At 34.2% G+C, this 16,047-nt stretch overlaps 1 protein-coding gene across 1 annotated transcript in view; it reads right to left on the bottom strand.

The window, feature by feature from the left end:
- The window catches only part of KIF6 (kinesin family member 6), a 511,996-nt gene that overhangs the window by 298,385 nt on the left and 197,564 nt on the right, over positions 1–16,047 (bottom strand). Inside the window, exon 10 of the mRNA XM_044004953.1 lies at positions 15,734–15,837. Coding sequence (XP_043860888.1) covers positions 15,734–15,837 — 104 coding nt within the window. The remainder of the gene's footprint in view (positions 1–15,733; positions 15,838–16,047) is intronic.

Here is a 16,047-nt window from a genome sequence, read left to right on the forward strand (position 1 = left end):
ACAATAATAGTGGACTGAGGGTAGATCTCTGCTCCTGACCCAAAAGAGAAATGCAAATTAAAACAACTCTGAAATACTACCTCACATGTATCAGAATTAGAGAAATTAGAGAAGGAATGACTCCCTCAATAAAAGCATTCTGTGCTTACCTACATGGACTGAAAGAAGAGCTCCAGCTACCTTCAACTTTCATTTTAATTTTTCTGACTTTTAAACTTTTTTCTAAGCTATACATAAAATGAGATTTACTAAACTCTGGGTGGGAACATAATGAGTTCATGACTTTTGGGGAACCTCCCCATTTTGGACCATGTCCACATGAGTCTAGGGCTAGAGCCTGCATTTATATATGCAGGTAGATTTTTAAGTATCTTTAGAACAGGTTCTAGACAGGGAATTCCATTCATTTTGCTCATTTTGCAAGTAAAAATGCTGTCTAAAGTCTCTGTACAAGTGGTAGGGCATCAGCAAACTGATACTTACACTTTGTAGTATGATTATTTTGAATACCCCTAATCTACAGATCCTGAAATGAATTAAGAAAATGAAAAAGAAAATATTTTGTTGACATGCTCAGTACTTGAAAGAACATAGTTCAAAATAAAAAACAACTGGGTTCCTGAAAGAAGCATCAAGTCACTAATGCAAATTCAAGAATACTTCAAGACAGTACTTCTAAATGAATCTAGAGAATTTCATTTGGAAGGAAATCTGGAAGCATATGAACTATGGAAGTCGAATTTGGATTTGAAACCTTGATTGTAGGCATATCATTTAGAAGGTCCTTGTAAAATCTTTTGGAGGATAAAAAATTACAAAATCAAGCAAAAACTTTCCTCTTTTATTTCTGCCATGATGTTTAAAAAGCAAACCATATTGCTATCTGAGTATAAATACATTATATATGTTCTTATATACATATAACATATATATATGTGTAATATGTGCATTCGATTTTTCAATGATTAAAAATGAAATCTCAGAAGCTCACAGGAGTTTCATTCCTTAATTATAAAATAAGTTGCTCTTTCAGTTTTGCATTTCCAAGTATGCACAAGACCTTCTGCAATTCTTCTGACTTTAAGGAGCTATTTGGGGATTCACTGGAGTTAAGGAAGTGGACAGTGAGATCCAAAACAAGCAGCTTCCATTTGAAAACATTTTATGAACTCCATTCTGAATCACTTGGAATTGATTGATTTTTCTATTTATCATTTAGGAATTATACATAAAAAATAAACAGAAGCATGTCTACATGGCTGATCAGTAGCACGAAATATTATAAACTTAAACATAAAGAAAATATAAATACTAACAACCTAAAAATAATTTAAAGCTAAAATTCCATCAGCAGATGTAATTTAAATCTCAGGACCAACTACTTGTGTTGTGCAATAATTCACTATGTGCCAAGAGAGACTGAACATTTGTTTTTAATTTAGTTGTGAAATTCAGTGTAAAAGTACAGTTAACACAAGAATATTTTTCTGCTTTGCATGAAGTGAAACACTTAATTTTCCCCCAAAGGTGAAAATTATTGAGCAATATTAATTACTAAAACTGATAGCTTTGCTTGGCAGAAGTGTTGGATTTTAAATATTATCCATTGCCTTTCTCTTATAAAAAGAAAACTTAAATCTCTGTGGAAGATCTTGATAGAGGATATATAAGCAGGCAGGTGTATTCCCTAGTGCCAGTGGTAATCACATCAGGAGCTGGTTTATTCCATTGGACTGCTCTCCTCCACAGTGAGAGTGTTCAAAAGACCTAGAAATTTTTCATACAGTAGCTGAGCATTATAGTGAAGAAGGACACGCAACCATATTGTCAATTCCCAGAAATTGCTCTCTCTGTTTTGCAGGCGATGATCTCTTGGTCAATTAACCCCTGATGTCTGTTCTTCTTGCTTCCAGCAAAGAAGAAAATTCCATGAGACAGCATAAATGGCAATAATTTCCTCAGAACAGCCAGTATGCCAAGGAATTTGCCAGAGTAAGTAATGCTTTATCTTGAAATGTTTTTAGTAATGGAATGAATTTTTTATGTTTGCTCACAGTGTTGTAAATAATAATAATAATAATAATAATAATAAACAACTAACTGATCCATTCTGGATCAGTCTCTGTAGTAAAGTGAATAAAATTCAGATTACTGTCTCTGTTCAAGAAAAACCTTTGTTTGCTTTAAGTAAAACTGATCACTTGTAAGGCAAGACGACTCCTGTAAAATTACTTTTAAATCTCAATCCCAGCCCATCTACTCCAATCTCCCCCCCCCCCCACATTAGGCACCTATTACATGCTAAGCACTGGAGCTGGGGATAAAATGACAAAAATGAAATGATCCTTCCGTTCAAGGAGCTTACATTCTACTTGGAGGATACACCCTGCCTCCCCACCCCCCAAATGAACTGGAAAATTTATCATCTAATTATATTTAAGTGAGACTGGGTATATCAGTTCTCAAGACAAGGGTATATTCTTGTTAAAAGGAAGGGGCAGCTAGATGGCATAGTGCATAGAGAACTGGCCCTGGAGTCAGGAGGACCTGAGTTCAAAGCTGGCCTCAGACACTCAACACTTACTAGCTGTGTGACCCTGGGCAAGTCACTTAACCCCAATTGCCTCACAAAAAAAAAAAAGGAAACAGACCTTAAAGAATAAAAGTGGTAGATGAACTTTAAATGTGAGCAATACACCAAAATCTATTTTTAAGGGGAATTTTCTAAACTATACTTAGGAGATGAAGGACAGTTGTGATGAAGGAAACTGATCTTGAAATCACTATAGACTATCTTTATTGAAGACATTGGTCCAATGTATTTTTGTAGCCAAAACAGAAAACAAAAAATTTAGGCTATCATAAGAAGAATATTGGAAACAATAGAGAAAACGTTAGCCTATCTAAGTACAAAATTATGGCTTGCCAGTTCTTGGAATACTGTGCACAGTTTTGCTTAAACCCCACCTCCACAAAAAACCCCAACACAAAACAATGAAGCTACAGAAAGTTAAGAAAAGGGCAAATACAATGATGATAGACATAAAGGATTGAAGGCAAAAGTAATTGCTATATGAGGAAAGACTAAAAGGTGATATTTTTTCAGTCTGGAAAAATTAAACTTAATATTGCATTTTCATATGTTTTAGAAGCTACATCATACTTCTGTTCAACTAAAAAATCCTGTTATTTTCATATATAACACTATTTTAAAAGGCTTCCTCCATTCTTTAGTTGGGCAATTTTTTTTTAAACTAAAAGCAGACATTAACATTTTTTCCTAGCTGAATTTAACCTTGCTGTTTATAGCTAATTTTTTCAGTTCATCCAATCTTTTCAAATCCTGATCCTGCCATCCAGTGTGGCTACCCCCTTAGAGTTTGATGTTATTCACAAATTTGATCAGCAGTGTCATTCACATCTTTAAGTCACTGATAAAGATATTCAACAGGATAACTTTATTTCCTTTAGTTGCTTTAGAATAGGGGAAAGGATTCTTGTCATCATTTTTCATAACTACAATCTCAGAAACTTTAATATTTTCTAGTTCTATAAAAGAATGAAAATTCAAATGTCGGGTTTTGAAGAGTAAAGAAAGATGTAGAGATCTAGAGTTGGGAAGGACCTTAGGAGTTACCAGGGCAGGAAAAACAGTGCAGAAAGAGATCCCAGGAGAACCCTCAAACAGTTCTGGGAACAAGAACGTGTGTCAGCTGGTAGCTCTGTCTCCTATTACCTATTACCTGGTTCCAGGGAGGAGAGAAGTGATCATGAAAGAGAAAGACCCTATCTATGTATGGAGCAAGGAACAAATTCCAAAAACTTAGCCACGTGGTTCTGAACCCAAGAGTAGAGGCGAAACTCAATCCCAAACTTTAGCTACATACATAAGCCTGCAGTGGAATAACCAGGGTAGGTGAGAGACCAAGACCAAAAAAAAGGTCACTGGTTCCACTGCTTAGAACCCCTAGAAATTCTGTGAGGATTCACAGTGACTTAAACTAGTAGTGGTCTATTGAAACTAAACAACACAGACAATTTAACAGACCCAAACAAGGGTCAGAGAAACTCAAGACATAAACACAGAAGAGAATACTTGAAAACATTTACAGAAAGGCCTCAAAGAAAAATGCAGATTGTACAGATTGTACACAAACCCAACAAGAATCCTTAGAAGAATTACAAGACTGATATAAAAAAGAGCAAAAAGATTTTAAAAAGATTTTAAAAACTAAAGAGTAATAGAGGGGAAAATGGGAAAAAAATAAGAAGCCTGCAAGAATGTTATAAAAAGGTAATTAACAGCTTTGTAAAACTGGTATTAAACATGACTAAAGAAAGTAATTCCTTAAAAATTAATGGTAAAAGAAGTATAAAACCTTATTGAATCTAACAAGTTAACAATTAGAATTGGCTCAATGGAAGCTAATGACTATATGAAACAAATAGAAATAATAAAAGAAAAGCAAAAGTTTGGTAAAAAAGAAGAAAATGTGAAATATTTCATAGTAAAAACAATTGGCCTGTAAAATAAATCGGGGAAAGGTAATTTAACAATCACTGGACTGGGGGCAGCTAAGTGGCACAGTGGATAAAGCACTGGCCCTGGATTCAGGAGGATCAGAGTTCAAATCCAGCCTCAGACACTTGACACTTACTAGCTGTGTGACCCTGGGCAAGTCACTTAACCCTCATTGCCCTGGGGGGGGGGGTGGGGTTGTGGGAGAATCATCAGACTACCTGAAAGACATGAACCTAAAACAAAACAAAACAAAATCCCATACTGTACTCTTCTAATTTCAACAATTTATAAAGGAAACTGACCAAAGCTCTTAGAAGCAGAGGGCAAAGTAGAAATTAAATGAACTCATTGGCCACCTCTTAGGAGGAAAAACCCTAAAAATGAAAAGTTCATGGAATACTAGAGCAAATATGCAGAGATCTCAGGTCAAGGAGAAAATATTGCAAGTAGGGCACAAAGAAAGAATTCAAGTACCATGGAACCATAGTCAGACTCACACAAGCATAGCCTATCTATCATAACTAATATAATCCAATAGAGGGAAATGGAGATTTAATGAAATAGAAAATGTTCAAGCATTCCTGATAAAAAGACTAGAGCTGAACAGAAAATGGGACATTCAAAACTAGACTCAAAGGAAGCATAAAAAGGTAAACATGAGGAAGAAATAATGTATTAAATAAAGTTAAATTGCTTATATTATTATATAGGATGAGGACACATGTAACCCCTCAAAATTTTATCTTCACCAGAGGTTTTAGAAGTAATCTATACAGAGAGTCTGGATGTGATTCTATTATGTTGAGATGATCTCAAATTAAGAATGAGAGGATGGGAAAAGGGAATGTACTAAGAGAAGTGGAGAGGAAGAATGGGGACAATTATTTCATATAAATTAGACACATTAAAAAAAAGTTTATCCAATGGAGGGAGCAGTGAGAGATGGAGTGGGAAATCCTTGAACCTCACTCTTACATGAACTGGTTAAAGGAGGGGAAAGAAAATATACACACACAGAGTTGGGCACAGAATTCATCTTACCCAACAGTGAAGTAGGAGGGAAAATGTTAAGAGAAATGGGGAAGGGAAAGAGGCATGGTAGATTAAGGAAGACTATAGTCAGAAGCAAAAAAGAGTCTTAAGGAGGGAATATGATAAAAAAAAAAGAGAAGGATAAGGATAAGAGAACAGGATGGAAGGAAATACATAATAGCTATCACAATTTTGAATGTGAATAAGATGAACTCACTCATAAATTCAATAATTTGATTAAAAATACTATGAGTTTACAATGTGCTAGGCACAGTACTTACAGCTTTTTATACAAATAAAACAGAAAGAAAGTCTTTGCCTTCAAGAAGCTTACAATCTAATGGGGGAAGACAATGCACAAAAGGAACATAGAAGGGGGAGGTCAGAAAGGGTGTCAGGCATAGGGGAATTAGGTTCCATCAAATAAAACAGAACTACAAATGCAAAGTAGAGAGTAAGCTAGAAAGTCCACATCCCTATTCTCTATAAGTGGAAACTGGGAAAACTTTAGTATTCTGCCCTCCAGCCTTACAGTAAGAGTGGAGAGGAGGCTGAAGGAGATGTGAGGGTGTTGAAAAATGGAAGAAGAATGAATTAGAAGCAAGAATCCAACAATATGGTGTTTATAAGAGAAATATGAAACAGAAAGACATATATAGAGCTAACATAAGGGGCTTGAGCAGAATCTATTATTATATGAAGTAAAAAAAAGACAGCAGAGATCAAGATTTCAAAGTAAAAGCAAAAACCAGATCAAATTAAAAGAGATAAACAGAAGCTACATTTTGCTAACAGCTACCATAGTCAATAAATTAATATAAATACTAAATGTATATGCATTAAAGGGAACAGCATCCAAATTCTTAAAGTAGAAGGTAAATGAGTTATAGGAAGAAATAAATAGTAAAACTATATTAATGGGGGGAGGTGGGACTTCAATTTAAACCTCTCAGACTTAGATAAATTGAACCATAAAATAAATGAGAGAAGTTAAGAAAATGAATAGAATTCTAGAAAAGTTAGATATGCCAGATCTCTGGAGAATATTGTATGGGAATAGAAAGAAGTTTACCTATTACTCTTCTATCCAATTTGTAAAAATTGACCATTAGGACATTAAAAACCTCATAAACAAATGCACAAAATCAGAATATTAAATGCATCTTTTTTCTAAACATACTGTAATACAAATAATATTTAATAAATAACATTTGAAGCATAGATTAAAATTAGTTGGAAACAACATCAATACTGAAAAAATGGATGAATCAAAGAACAAATCATAGAAATAATTTCATTAAAGATGACAATAATGAGACAAACCTTGCCAAAATTTGTGAGATGCAACCAAAATCATACTGGGAAATTTATATCTCTAAACTCTTCCTTAATAAGAGAGAAAAAGATAAATGAATTGTGTGTGCCACTTTAAAAAAAACTACAAAGACAATGAATGAAATGAATAAATAAAACTAAGAACTGGCTTTTTGAAAAAAATGCAACAACAAATATGTAAATTATTAGATAATTTGATTTTAAAAAAGAAAGAAGGAAACCAAATTACCAGTATTAAAATAAAAAAAGTAAATTCATAACTAATGAAGAGGAAGCAAAGGCAAATATTATGAGGTATTTTCCTCAACTATATGACAATAAAATGGAAAATTTAAATAAAATGAGTATTTATAAAAACATAAATTATCCAGAATAACAAGGCAGAAAATAGAACACTTAATCTAATCTTAGGAAAAAAATTGAACAAACCATAAATGCACTTTCTAAGAAAAAAACAAAACAAAACCCTAAATTCTAAAATTAAAAAGAAAAGCAGGAAACTAGGAAAACTCTTTGCAGTAAGTTTCTCTGATAAAGGTCTCATTTCTAAAATATATAGGTAACTTCTTCAAACTTATACGAATAAGAAATATTCCTCAATTAATAAATGGTCAGAGGATAAAAATGGGAAGTTTTCAAAGCAAGAAATCCAAGCCATTAATCAAAAAACAAGTCATATAAAAATGCTCTGAATCATTAATAGTTAGAGAAATACAAATTAAAGCATCTCTATGGTACTACCTCACACTCATTAGAATGGCTAAGATGAGAAACATGGAAAATGCCAAATGCTGTAAGGACTATCTGTAAAAAGGTATACTAGTGCATTATTATTGGTGGAACTGTAAACAAATCCAACCATTCTGGAAAGCATTTTGTAACTATACCCCAAATGCTATTAAACTGTGCATACCATTGGACCCATCAATACTGCTACTAAATCTATACCCCAAAGATATCATGAAAGAAAGAGGAAAAGGAACCATATATATATAAAAACATTTATAGAAGGTTTTTTTATGGCTGCAAAGAATTGGAAACGGAGAGGATGCTCATCAGCGAGGGAATGGTTGAACAAGCTATGGTATATTAATTTGATGGAGTATTGTGCTAAAAGAAATTATGAAGAGGATGGTTTCAGAAAACCTTAAGACCTATATGAACTGATGCAAACTGAAGTCAGCAGAACGAGAACTTTCTACACAGTGACAGCAATATTATAAAGATAATCAACTTTGAAAGACTTAGTAATTTTGATCAAATGACGTACCATAGTTCCAAAACACTTATGATGAAACAGGGCATCCACCTCCTGATAAAGAAGTGATAAATTCAGAGTACAGATTGAAATATGTCCGTCCGTCCATCCTTCCTTCCTTCCTTCCTTCCTTCCTTCCTTCCTTCCTTCCTTCCTTCCTTCCTTCCTTCCTTCCTTTCTTGGTGGAATATGACTAATGTGGGAATCTTTTTATGACTAAATATTTGTATTTACTTTAGAGGTTTTTTTTTCTCTTTTCTTGTTTTTTTCTTTCACAATGGGAAGGGGAGGGAAAAAGAAAAGGAGAGAATTTGGAACTTAAAATGAATAAAAATCTCTGGTGAAATTTCTCATTAGAAAAAAAAACAATGACCTAAAAAATAGATTGAGGACATATAAAGAGTCTAGATATCATATTTCAAGAAGTTATAAAGGAAAACTTCCCCAGTATCTTAGATCTAGAGGGTAAAAACAGAAATTGAAAGAATACACTGATTACTTCCTGAGAGTCAAAATGAAAACTGCCAGGAATATTATAGTTAAATTCCAGAGCTCCGAAATCAATGAAAAAATACTGCAAGCAGCCAGAAATAAAGAATTCACATATGATGGAGCCACAGCCAGGATCACACAAGATTTAGCAGCTCCCACATTCAAAGAGCAGAGGACTTGGAAGATGATATTCTGAAAAGCAAAGGAACTAGAAGTACAACCAAGGAAAACCAAGCCAACAAAACTGAGTATATTTGTTCTGGGGGAAAATGGACATTTAATGAAACACAGAGGACTCTCAAGTATTTCTAATAAAAAGACTGGAGCTGAATAGAAAAATCTGACATTCAAATAGAAGGCTCAAGAGATACATAGGCAGAGAAATCATAAGCGACTTAAAAAGGTTCCTATATGGGAAGATGATACAAGTCCTAAGAGCCTTATCATTATTAGGGCAGTGAGAAGACGACTACATAAACAGAGAATGGATGTGAGTTGATTACATTGGAATGATCTTCAGAAAAATGAAGGGGTGAGAAAGGGATGTACTGGGAGAAAGTGGAATGAGAAGGTAGTAGTAGTAGTAGTAGTAGTAGTAGTAGTAGTAGTAGTAGTAGTAGTAGTGGTAGTAGTAGCAGTAGTAATATTTCTATAGTGCTTCTAGATTTGAAAAGTGCTTTACATATATCATCTGATTTGATCTCACAATAACCCTGTAATGTAGGTGCTATTGTATTATCCCTATTTTACAGATAAAGAAACAGACATAGAGAGCTTAGGTTACTTGACTCAGAATTATATAGGTAGTAATTAATTTCCTGAGGTAAGATTTGAAGTTAGTCATCCTGACTTTAAGTCCATAACTTTATCAACTATGCTTCCAAGATTTCTCATGGATTGGGTTTAAATAACTGTACTTTGAATAAGGCAAATCAGATTTTCAAGTCTGTGCTGGCAAAGGTAGAGAACTCAATTCCTTAGACACACCCCCTTCTGTGACTTTCATACATTTTTAATGTACAAGTTCTCTTAAATATCACTATTCATTCAGCATCCACTAAATGCATAGCATAGAATGCCATGAACTATAAGAAAACATTATAATGATGTGTCAGAGCAACATGGTTTTTGTCCTTGATAAGCTTACAAGCAAAGTCTAGGTAACTCTATTATTATCTATTATTAAGTAAGTAGAGAAGGGAAATCCCCAGAAGTGCTATTCACCTTCATATAAATTTCTGCCTAGTCTATTTATTCTATGACAATATAAATTTTGATCAAGGAATAAAAATCTTTCTCTGGAAAATCTTTCACTTAAAGGATTTTGCTTAAGTATGCAAACTGATGCATGGGAGAGCATAATGTATGTCAGTAAAGAAACAGGATTTAGTCAGAATTAACTATTCAAGAGGAAAGCAGGTGTGGTGGTCCAGTCAAGTCAGAGATTTCACTGGCCTCCATTTCTATTAGAGGTTATTGAAGAACTCATTCTCAAATGGTTACAATTACCACACCGGTAAATGACTCCTTGAGTTTTATCTCCAATCCTCACTATTCACCCATATTCTCATAACATTATTTGCAACAGTCAACTAAGAATTTTGACTTAATTGTGTTGTCATATGTTCAAAACTCTCATCTCCCCTCATCCTGAACAAGTTACCATTTTCAACTATCCCACAGGAGTTTATGTAATCAAATAAGTACACTTCTTTTCTCCCTGTAATTCCCTTCCCCACCCCAGGATATTAATGGAGTGGTTAATAACATTAACTATATTTTATCTTTATGGACAAAAATGATATATTAATGTTGCTTATATATAGTTTTTGCTTTGGCACAAAAACAATAACTTCAATTCATCCTGTAATCTGTGGAAAATCTATTTTCCCAACCCTACTCCTATCCTTATTTCTGTGTTTATGGTAGTTCAATAGCAAAGGGACCTGATCTCTAATATCTATCTAATAAATAATATGAGAACATTTCTAATTCCTTGCAATACCTTATTCAGCACCATGACCATCTCCTACTTATGCCTCATGCTCCCATGCTCCACTATTCAATGATGATTACTAACAATAATAACGACCATCACAACAATGGGTATTTTTGCCAATCTTTACTTTTGGGGGCATTGCCCTAGTTAATTCTCATAGGGTATGTATTCAGGAAGGGAAACAAAAAGCAAAGCTCATGTTTCCACTTTTGGAGCTTTGACGAAGGGTTTGGAAGAAGTAGGGTTTTATATTATTAATTTCCATGAGGATTGGAGTGACTTGCAGACTTTTGTCTCTTGTGATCCAAGTTTTTAGGTCTCTTTTGGCCTTATCCAGACTTCCTGACAGTACCTATCAGCGCATATTTCCCCAGCCCTGCTGCATCTGCAAGTCCTTTAGCTCTAAGCTTACTTTAGAGTTTAGATTAGCCTTGAAATCCCCCAAATCCCTTCATATGCTTTGACCCATCACTAGAAGGGCTTGAAAACAAGTTAGTATTAAGAATACTCATTCCTACTCTTAACCTTAGTTTTATGCATGGAATTTATGTCTGGCACCTAAATTTATGATAAAATGAAATTTTGTATTGCCAAACTGCTTTTTGTTTTGTTTTTTAACAAAGTTCATAGTTCCTTCCACTTAACAATAAACACTTAAATAGATCAAGAGCAAAAACAAAGAAAATTATAGACCAATCTCCCTAATGAATATTGATGCAAAAATTCTAAATAGAATATTAGCAAAGATATTACAGCAATTTATCACCAAAATAATACACTATGACCAGGTAGGATTTGTACCAGAAATGCAGGTCGGCTTCAATATTAGGAAACTATCAACATAATCAACCACATTAATAACAAAACTAACCAAAATCATATGATTATCTCAATAGATACCGAGAAAGCTTTTAACAAAATACAGCACCCATTACTATTAAAAACATTAGAGAGAATAGGAATAAATAGAGCTTTCCTTAAGATGATAAACAGTATCTATCTTAAACCAGTAGCAAACATTATATGCAGTGGGGATAAATTAGAGGCATTCCCAGTAAGATCAGTGGTGAAACAAGGATGTCCATCATCACCACTATTATTTAATATTGTACTAGAAATGTTAGCCTTAGCAATAAGAGAAGAAAAAGAAATTGAAGAAATTAGAATAGGCAGGAGAGAAACAAAACTATCACTCTTTGCAGATGATATGATGTCATACTTAGAGAATCCTAAAGAATCAACTAAAAAACTACTTGAAACAACAACTTTAGCAAAGTTGCAGGATATAAAATAAACTGACATAAATCTTCACCATTTCTATATATGATCATCAAAGTGCAGCAGCAAGAGATAGAAAGAGAAATTTCATTTAAAACAATTGAAGACAATATAAAATACTTGGGAGTCTATCTGCCAAGGCAAACCCAGGAACCATATAAACACAGTCACAGAACACTGTTCACACAAATAAAATAAGATCTATACAGATGGAAAAATATAAATTGCTCATGGGTAGGCTGTGCTAATATAATAAAAATGACAATTCTGTCTAAATTAATTTACTTATTCAGTGCCATATCAAAGTACCAAAATTATTTTATAGAGTTAGAAAAAATTATAACAAAATTCATCTGGAAGAAAAAAGGTCAAGAATATAATGGCAATTAATGAAAAAATGCAAAGTAAGGTGGCCTAGCTGTATCAGATCTGAAACTAAATTATAAAGCAGCAACCATAAAAACTATTTGGTACTGGCTAAGCAATAGAGAGATAGATCAGTGGAATAGGTTAGGCACATAAAACACAGCAGTAAATGAATATAACAATCTCCTGTTTGATAAACCCAAAGACTATAGCCTCAAGGATAAGATCTCACTCTGACAAAAACTGCTGGGAAAACTGGAAAATAGTATGGCAGAAACTAGGCATAGACCAACATCTTGCACTATACACCAAAATAAAGTAAAAATTCATAGATCTAGACATAAAGGGGAAAAGGAAGGAATAGTTTATTTGTCAGATCTATAGAGAGGGGAGGAATTTATGGCCAAAGATGAGATAGAGAACATTATGAAATGCAGAGTGGATTATTTTGACTACATTAAATTAAAAGTTTTTGCATAAACAAAACCAAGGCAAACAAGATTAGAAGGAAAGTAGAAAGCTGGGAAACAATTTTTACAGACAGTATTTATGACAAAGGCCTTCTATCTGAATCAAATATATAAGAATACCAGTCGCTCCCCAATTGAGAAATGGTCAAAGGATATATGAACAGGCAGTTTTCAGATGATGAAACTAAAACTATCTACAGTCATATGAAAAAAATATTCTCAGTCACTACTGATTAGAGAAATGCAAATTAAAACAACTCTGAGGTACCACCCCACACCCATACAATTGGCTAATATGACAAAAAAGGAAATTGATAAATGTTGGAGAAGATGTGGGAAAATTGGAACACTAATGCACTGTTGGTGGAGCTGTGAACTGATCCAAGCATTATGGAAAGCAATTTGGAACCATGCCTAAAAGGCTATAAAACTGTGTATACCATTTGACCCAGCAATAATACTACTAGGTCTATATCCCAAAAAGATCATAAAAAAGGGAAAAGGACCCACATGTACAAAAATATTTATAGCTGCTCTGTTTGTGGTGGCAAAGCATTGGAAATTGAGGTGATGCTCATCAGCTGGGGAATAGTTGAACAAGTTGTGGTATATGAATGTAATGGAATACTATTGTGCTGTAAGAAATGATAAGCAGATGGATTTCAGAAACCTGGAAAGACTTACATCAATTGATGCTGAGTGAAATGAGCAGAACCAAGAGAACATTGTATGCAATGTCAACAACATTGTGTGATGATCAACTGTTTTAACACATGATAATTAACTGTTAACTGTCTACTTAACTCTTCTCAGCAATACAATGATCCAAGATAATGCCAAAAGACTTATTGTCTCTACATTCAGGAAAAGATCAAGGAATCTGAATGCAGATTGAAGCATACTATTGTCACTTTTGTTTTTGTTGTTTATTCTTTCTTGTGTTTTTTCCTTTTGTTCTGATTCTTTTTTCACAACATGACTAATGTGGAAATATGTTTAACATGATTGTAATGTATAACCTATATCAGATTGCTTGTTGGTTTCAGGAGAAGGGAGGGAAGGGAAGGGAAGTTAAAAATTTAGACTTCAAAAAATATCTTTACGTGTAATTGGAAAAAATTTTAAAAATAAAATCTAATTATATTTTAAAAAATATATGAAGAAATGTTTAAAGGGTTGAGTGTCTATTATAAAATTATCTAGAAGTCTCTTCCAATTAAAGTTGAAAGTTGAAGGTGAGGAATATTTTTTTAAAGAAATTGAGATGTCTTATATGAGATCTCTCCATGTGGGGTTGGATTTTGGCCAAAAAATCTTCAAGGTCTTGTCTGAGTTCTCTGCTTTTAGGTGAAAGGCAGGCACATATATTGAAAGAATGTTTTGCAATACTATGTTGACCATAATTCAACATGGGTCACCCATAGCTCTCTGAAGAGAAATCCACAAAAACAGATTACCACTTTAATTGTAGGATCACAAATGTAAGTACTAGAAGGAACCTTGCCAATCATTGAATCCAATCTTCCTCATTTACAGATGGAGAAATTGAAATCCAAAGAGGTTATATGACTAGTTCAGGGTCACACAGGTAATAAGTGACACATTAGGTTTCAAGCCTGGCTCGTCTGGCTTTACACCTAGCCTTTCTTCCACTGCTCCATACTGTCATAGGTTCATTTAGCAACTTTCAACATTCATCCAGCAAATATATATTGAGAGACAATCTTTTTCATGCAGGACACAGTTCTAGGCACTAGATGAGATTCAAGATTTAAATAAGATTCACTCCTATCATATGGAGTTTATATTCTCGGTGCTTGGCACAGTGTATAGCAGACAGTCAGCATTTAATAAATGCTTACAGACTGACTGATGTAGAGGGCAGTGATTCTTATCTCTAGTTTCTTGGTAACCTCATATTCACATATGGTAATGTTAACTGTTATAATTAAAAATAAGGCATTGAAAAATACGTCTCTTTTGGGGGGAGGTGAAGAAGGTAATGTAACTATAAAAAAAAAAAGAGTAAACAATTGCTTTCTTCAACTCCAAAATGTTAGGAATCACCAAGGGATCTAGACCTTTTAAAGTGATAGGAGCTGTACCTAGAGACTGCTGGAGGCTTTTCTAGTTATTTCCAGGAGCTTTCAAATAATCATTTTTTAAAAAGAGGAAGAAGGAACTTCTTTCTTGGTCATATTTATCCAACATCCTACTTTGTCAAAGGGAGGGTCAACTATTAAAATTGCATTACACCTTTTGAGAAGTCTTGGGTCATTAGATTTCTATTTCTTACTTAGAAATAGAGAACCCCATTGTCATTCACAACTAGCGCATTATTGGCACTCAAGAAATGTTTAGTTATAAGAAAAGCAACAACAGGAATTGCTCCGCATCGGTGAGAGCAAGAAAGCTCCCCAGTGTGAGGGATCGGCTGTAAGGCGATAGATCTAAAGAACATGAAAGGCAGAACCTTGGTGTAAAGCCCTTGATACATGCTTTCATTATGGTTTAAATCATTCAAATTATAACATGTGGGTCTATTTATTAAAAGGAAAAGCTTTCTTTGGCATGGGATAAATTCGTGTTCTAGCTACAGCAAGATGCTGTTTAATACAAAGGACATTTCTCTACTTCCTTTCAGATCTCCGCTCCACAGCTCAGAAGTGTTTGGTATGTCTCTTTCTAAAGGGCATGATTATTCTACAACCCCCCCCTTTCTTCAGCTGGCATAGGAAAGAGATTCTCATCCTCTAGCTTGTCTGTTCTTTACTTCCTCAAAGCTGAGGAGGCAAAAACCCTGCCAGCCTCGTCCAGCTTTTCATGGAAAGCTGGCATACTGAACTGGCGCCTAAATGCACTTTCAGACTGTCCCCAGAGACAGTGGTGCTTTGAGGTGAATTCATAACATTAAGGCCAACAAAGACGTTAACATTAACTTTCTCACTTAACAGAAAGGAAGAAAAAAGTCTACAGCTTACTCATCAAGCTCTACTTGTGTGAGCTCTTCTGTTCTCTGCTCCCCAGTGACAATGGCCAGTTCATCCTTCAATTCCTGGATTTCCTTTTTCAAACGTATAATAACCTACAGATGGCAAAGCAAGACAGTGAGTGAAAAATTCAAGCCTTCTCAGAGTCTCAGACTTTGAACTTGGTAACTTTAAGTAAAGACTGTCCTGAAATTTTCCCAGTATTAAAGCTAAAATAATTTTTAAAATGCTGTGGGATTTTTATTTTTGTTCCCTTTCAAAATATACTACCTAGAAGCTATGAACAGTGAAAAATGGTAGTCAGT

Source organism: Dromiciops gliroides, chromosome 4 (genome assembly GCF_019393635.1).
Source record: "Dromiciops gliroides isolate mDroGli1 chromosome 4, mDroGli1.pri, whole genome shotgun sequence".
Taxonomy (NCBI): domain Eukaryota; kingdom Metazoa; phylum Chordata; class Mammalia; order Microbiotheria; family Microbiotheriidae; genus Dromiciops; species Dromiciops gliroides.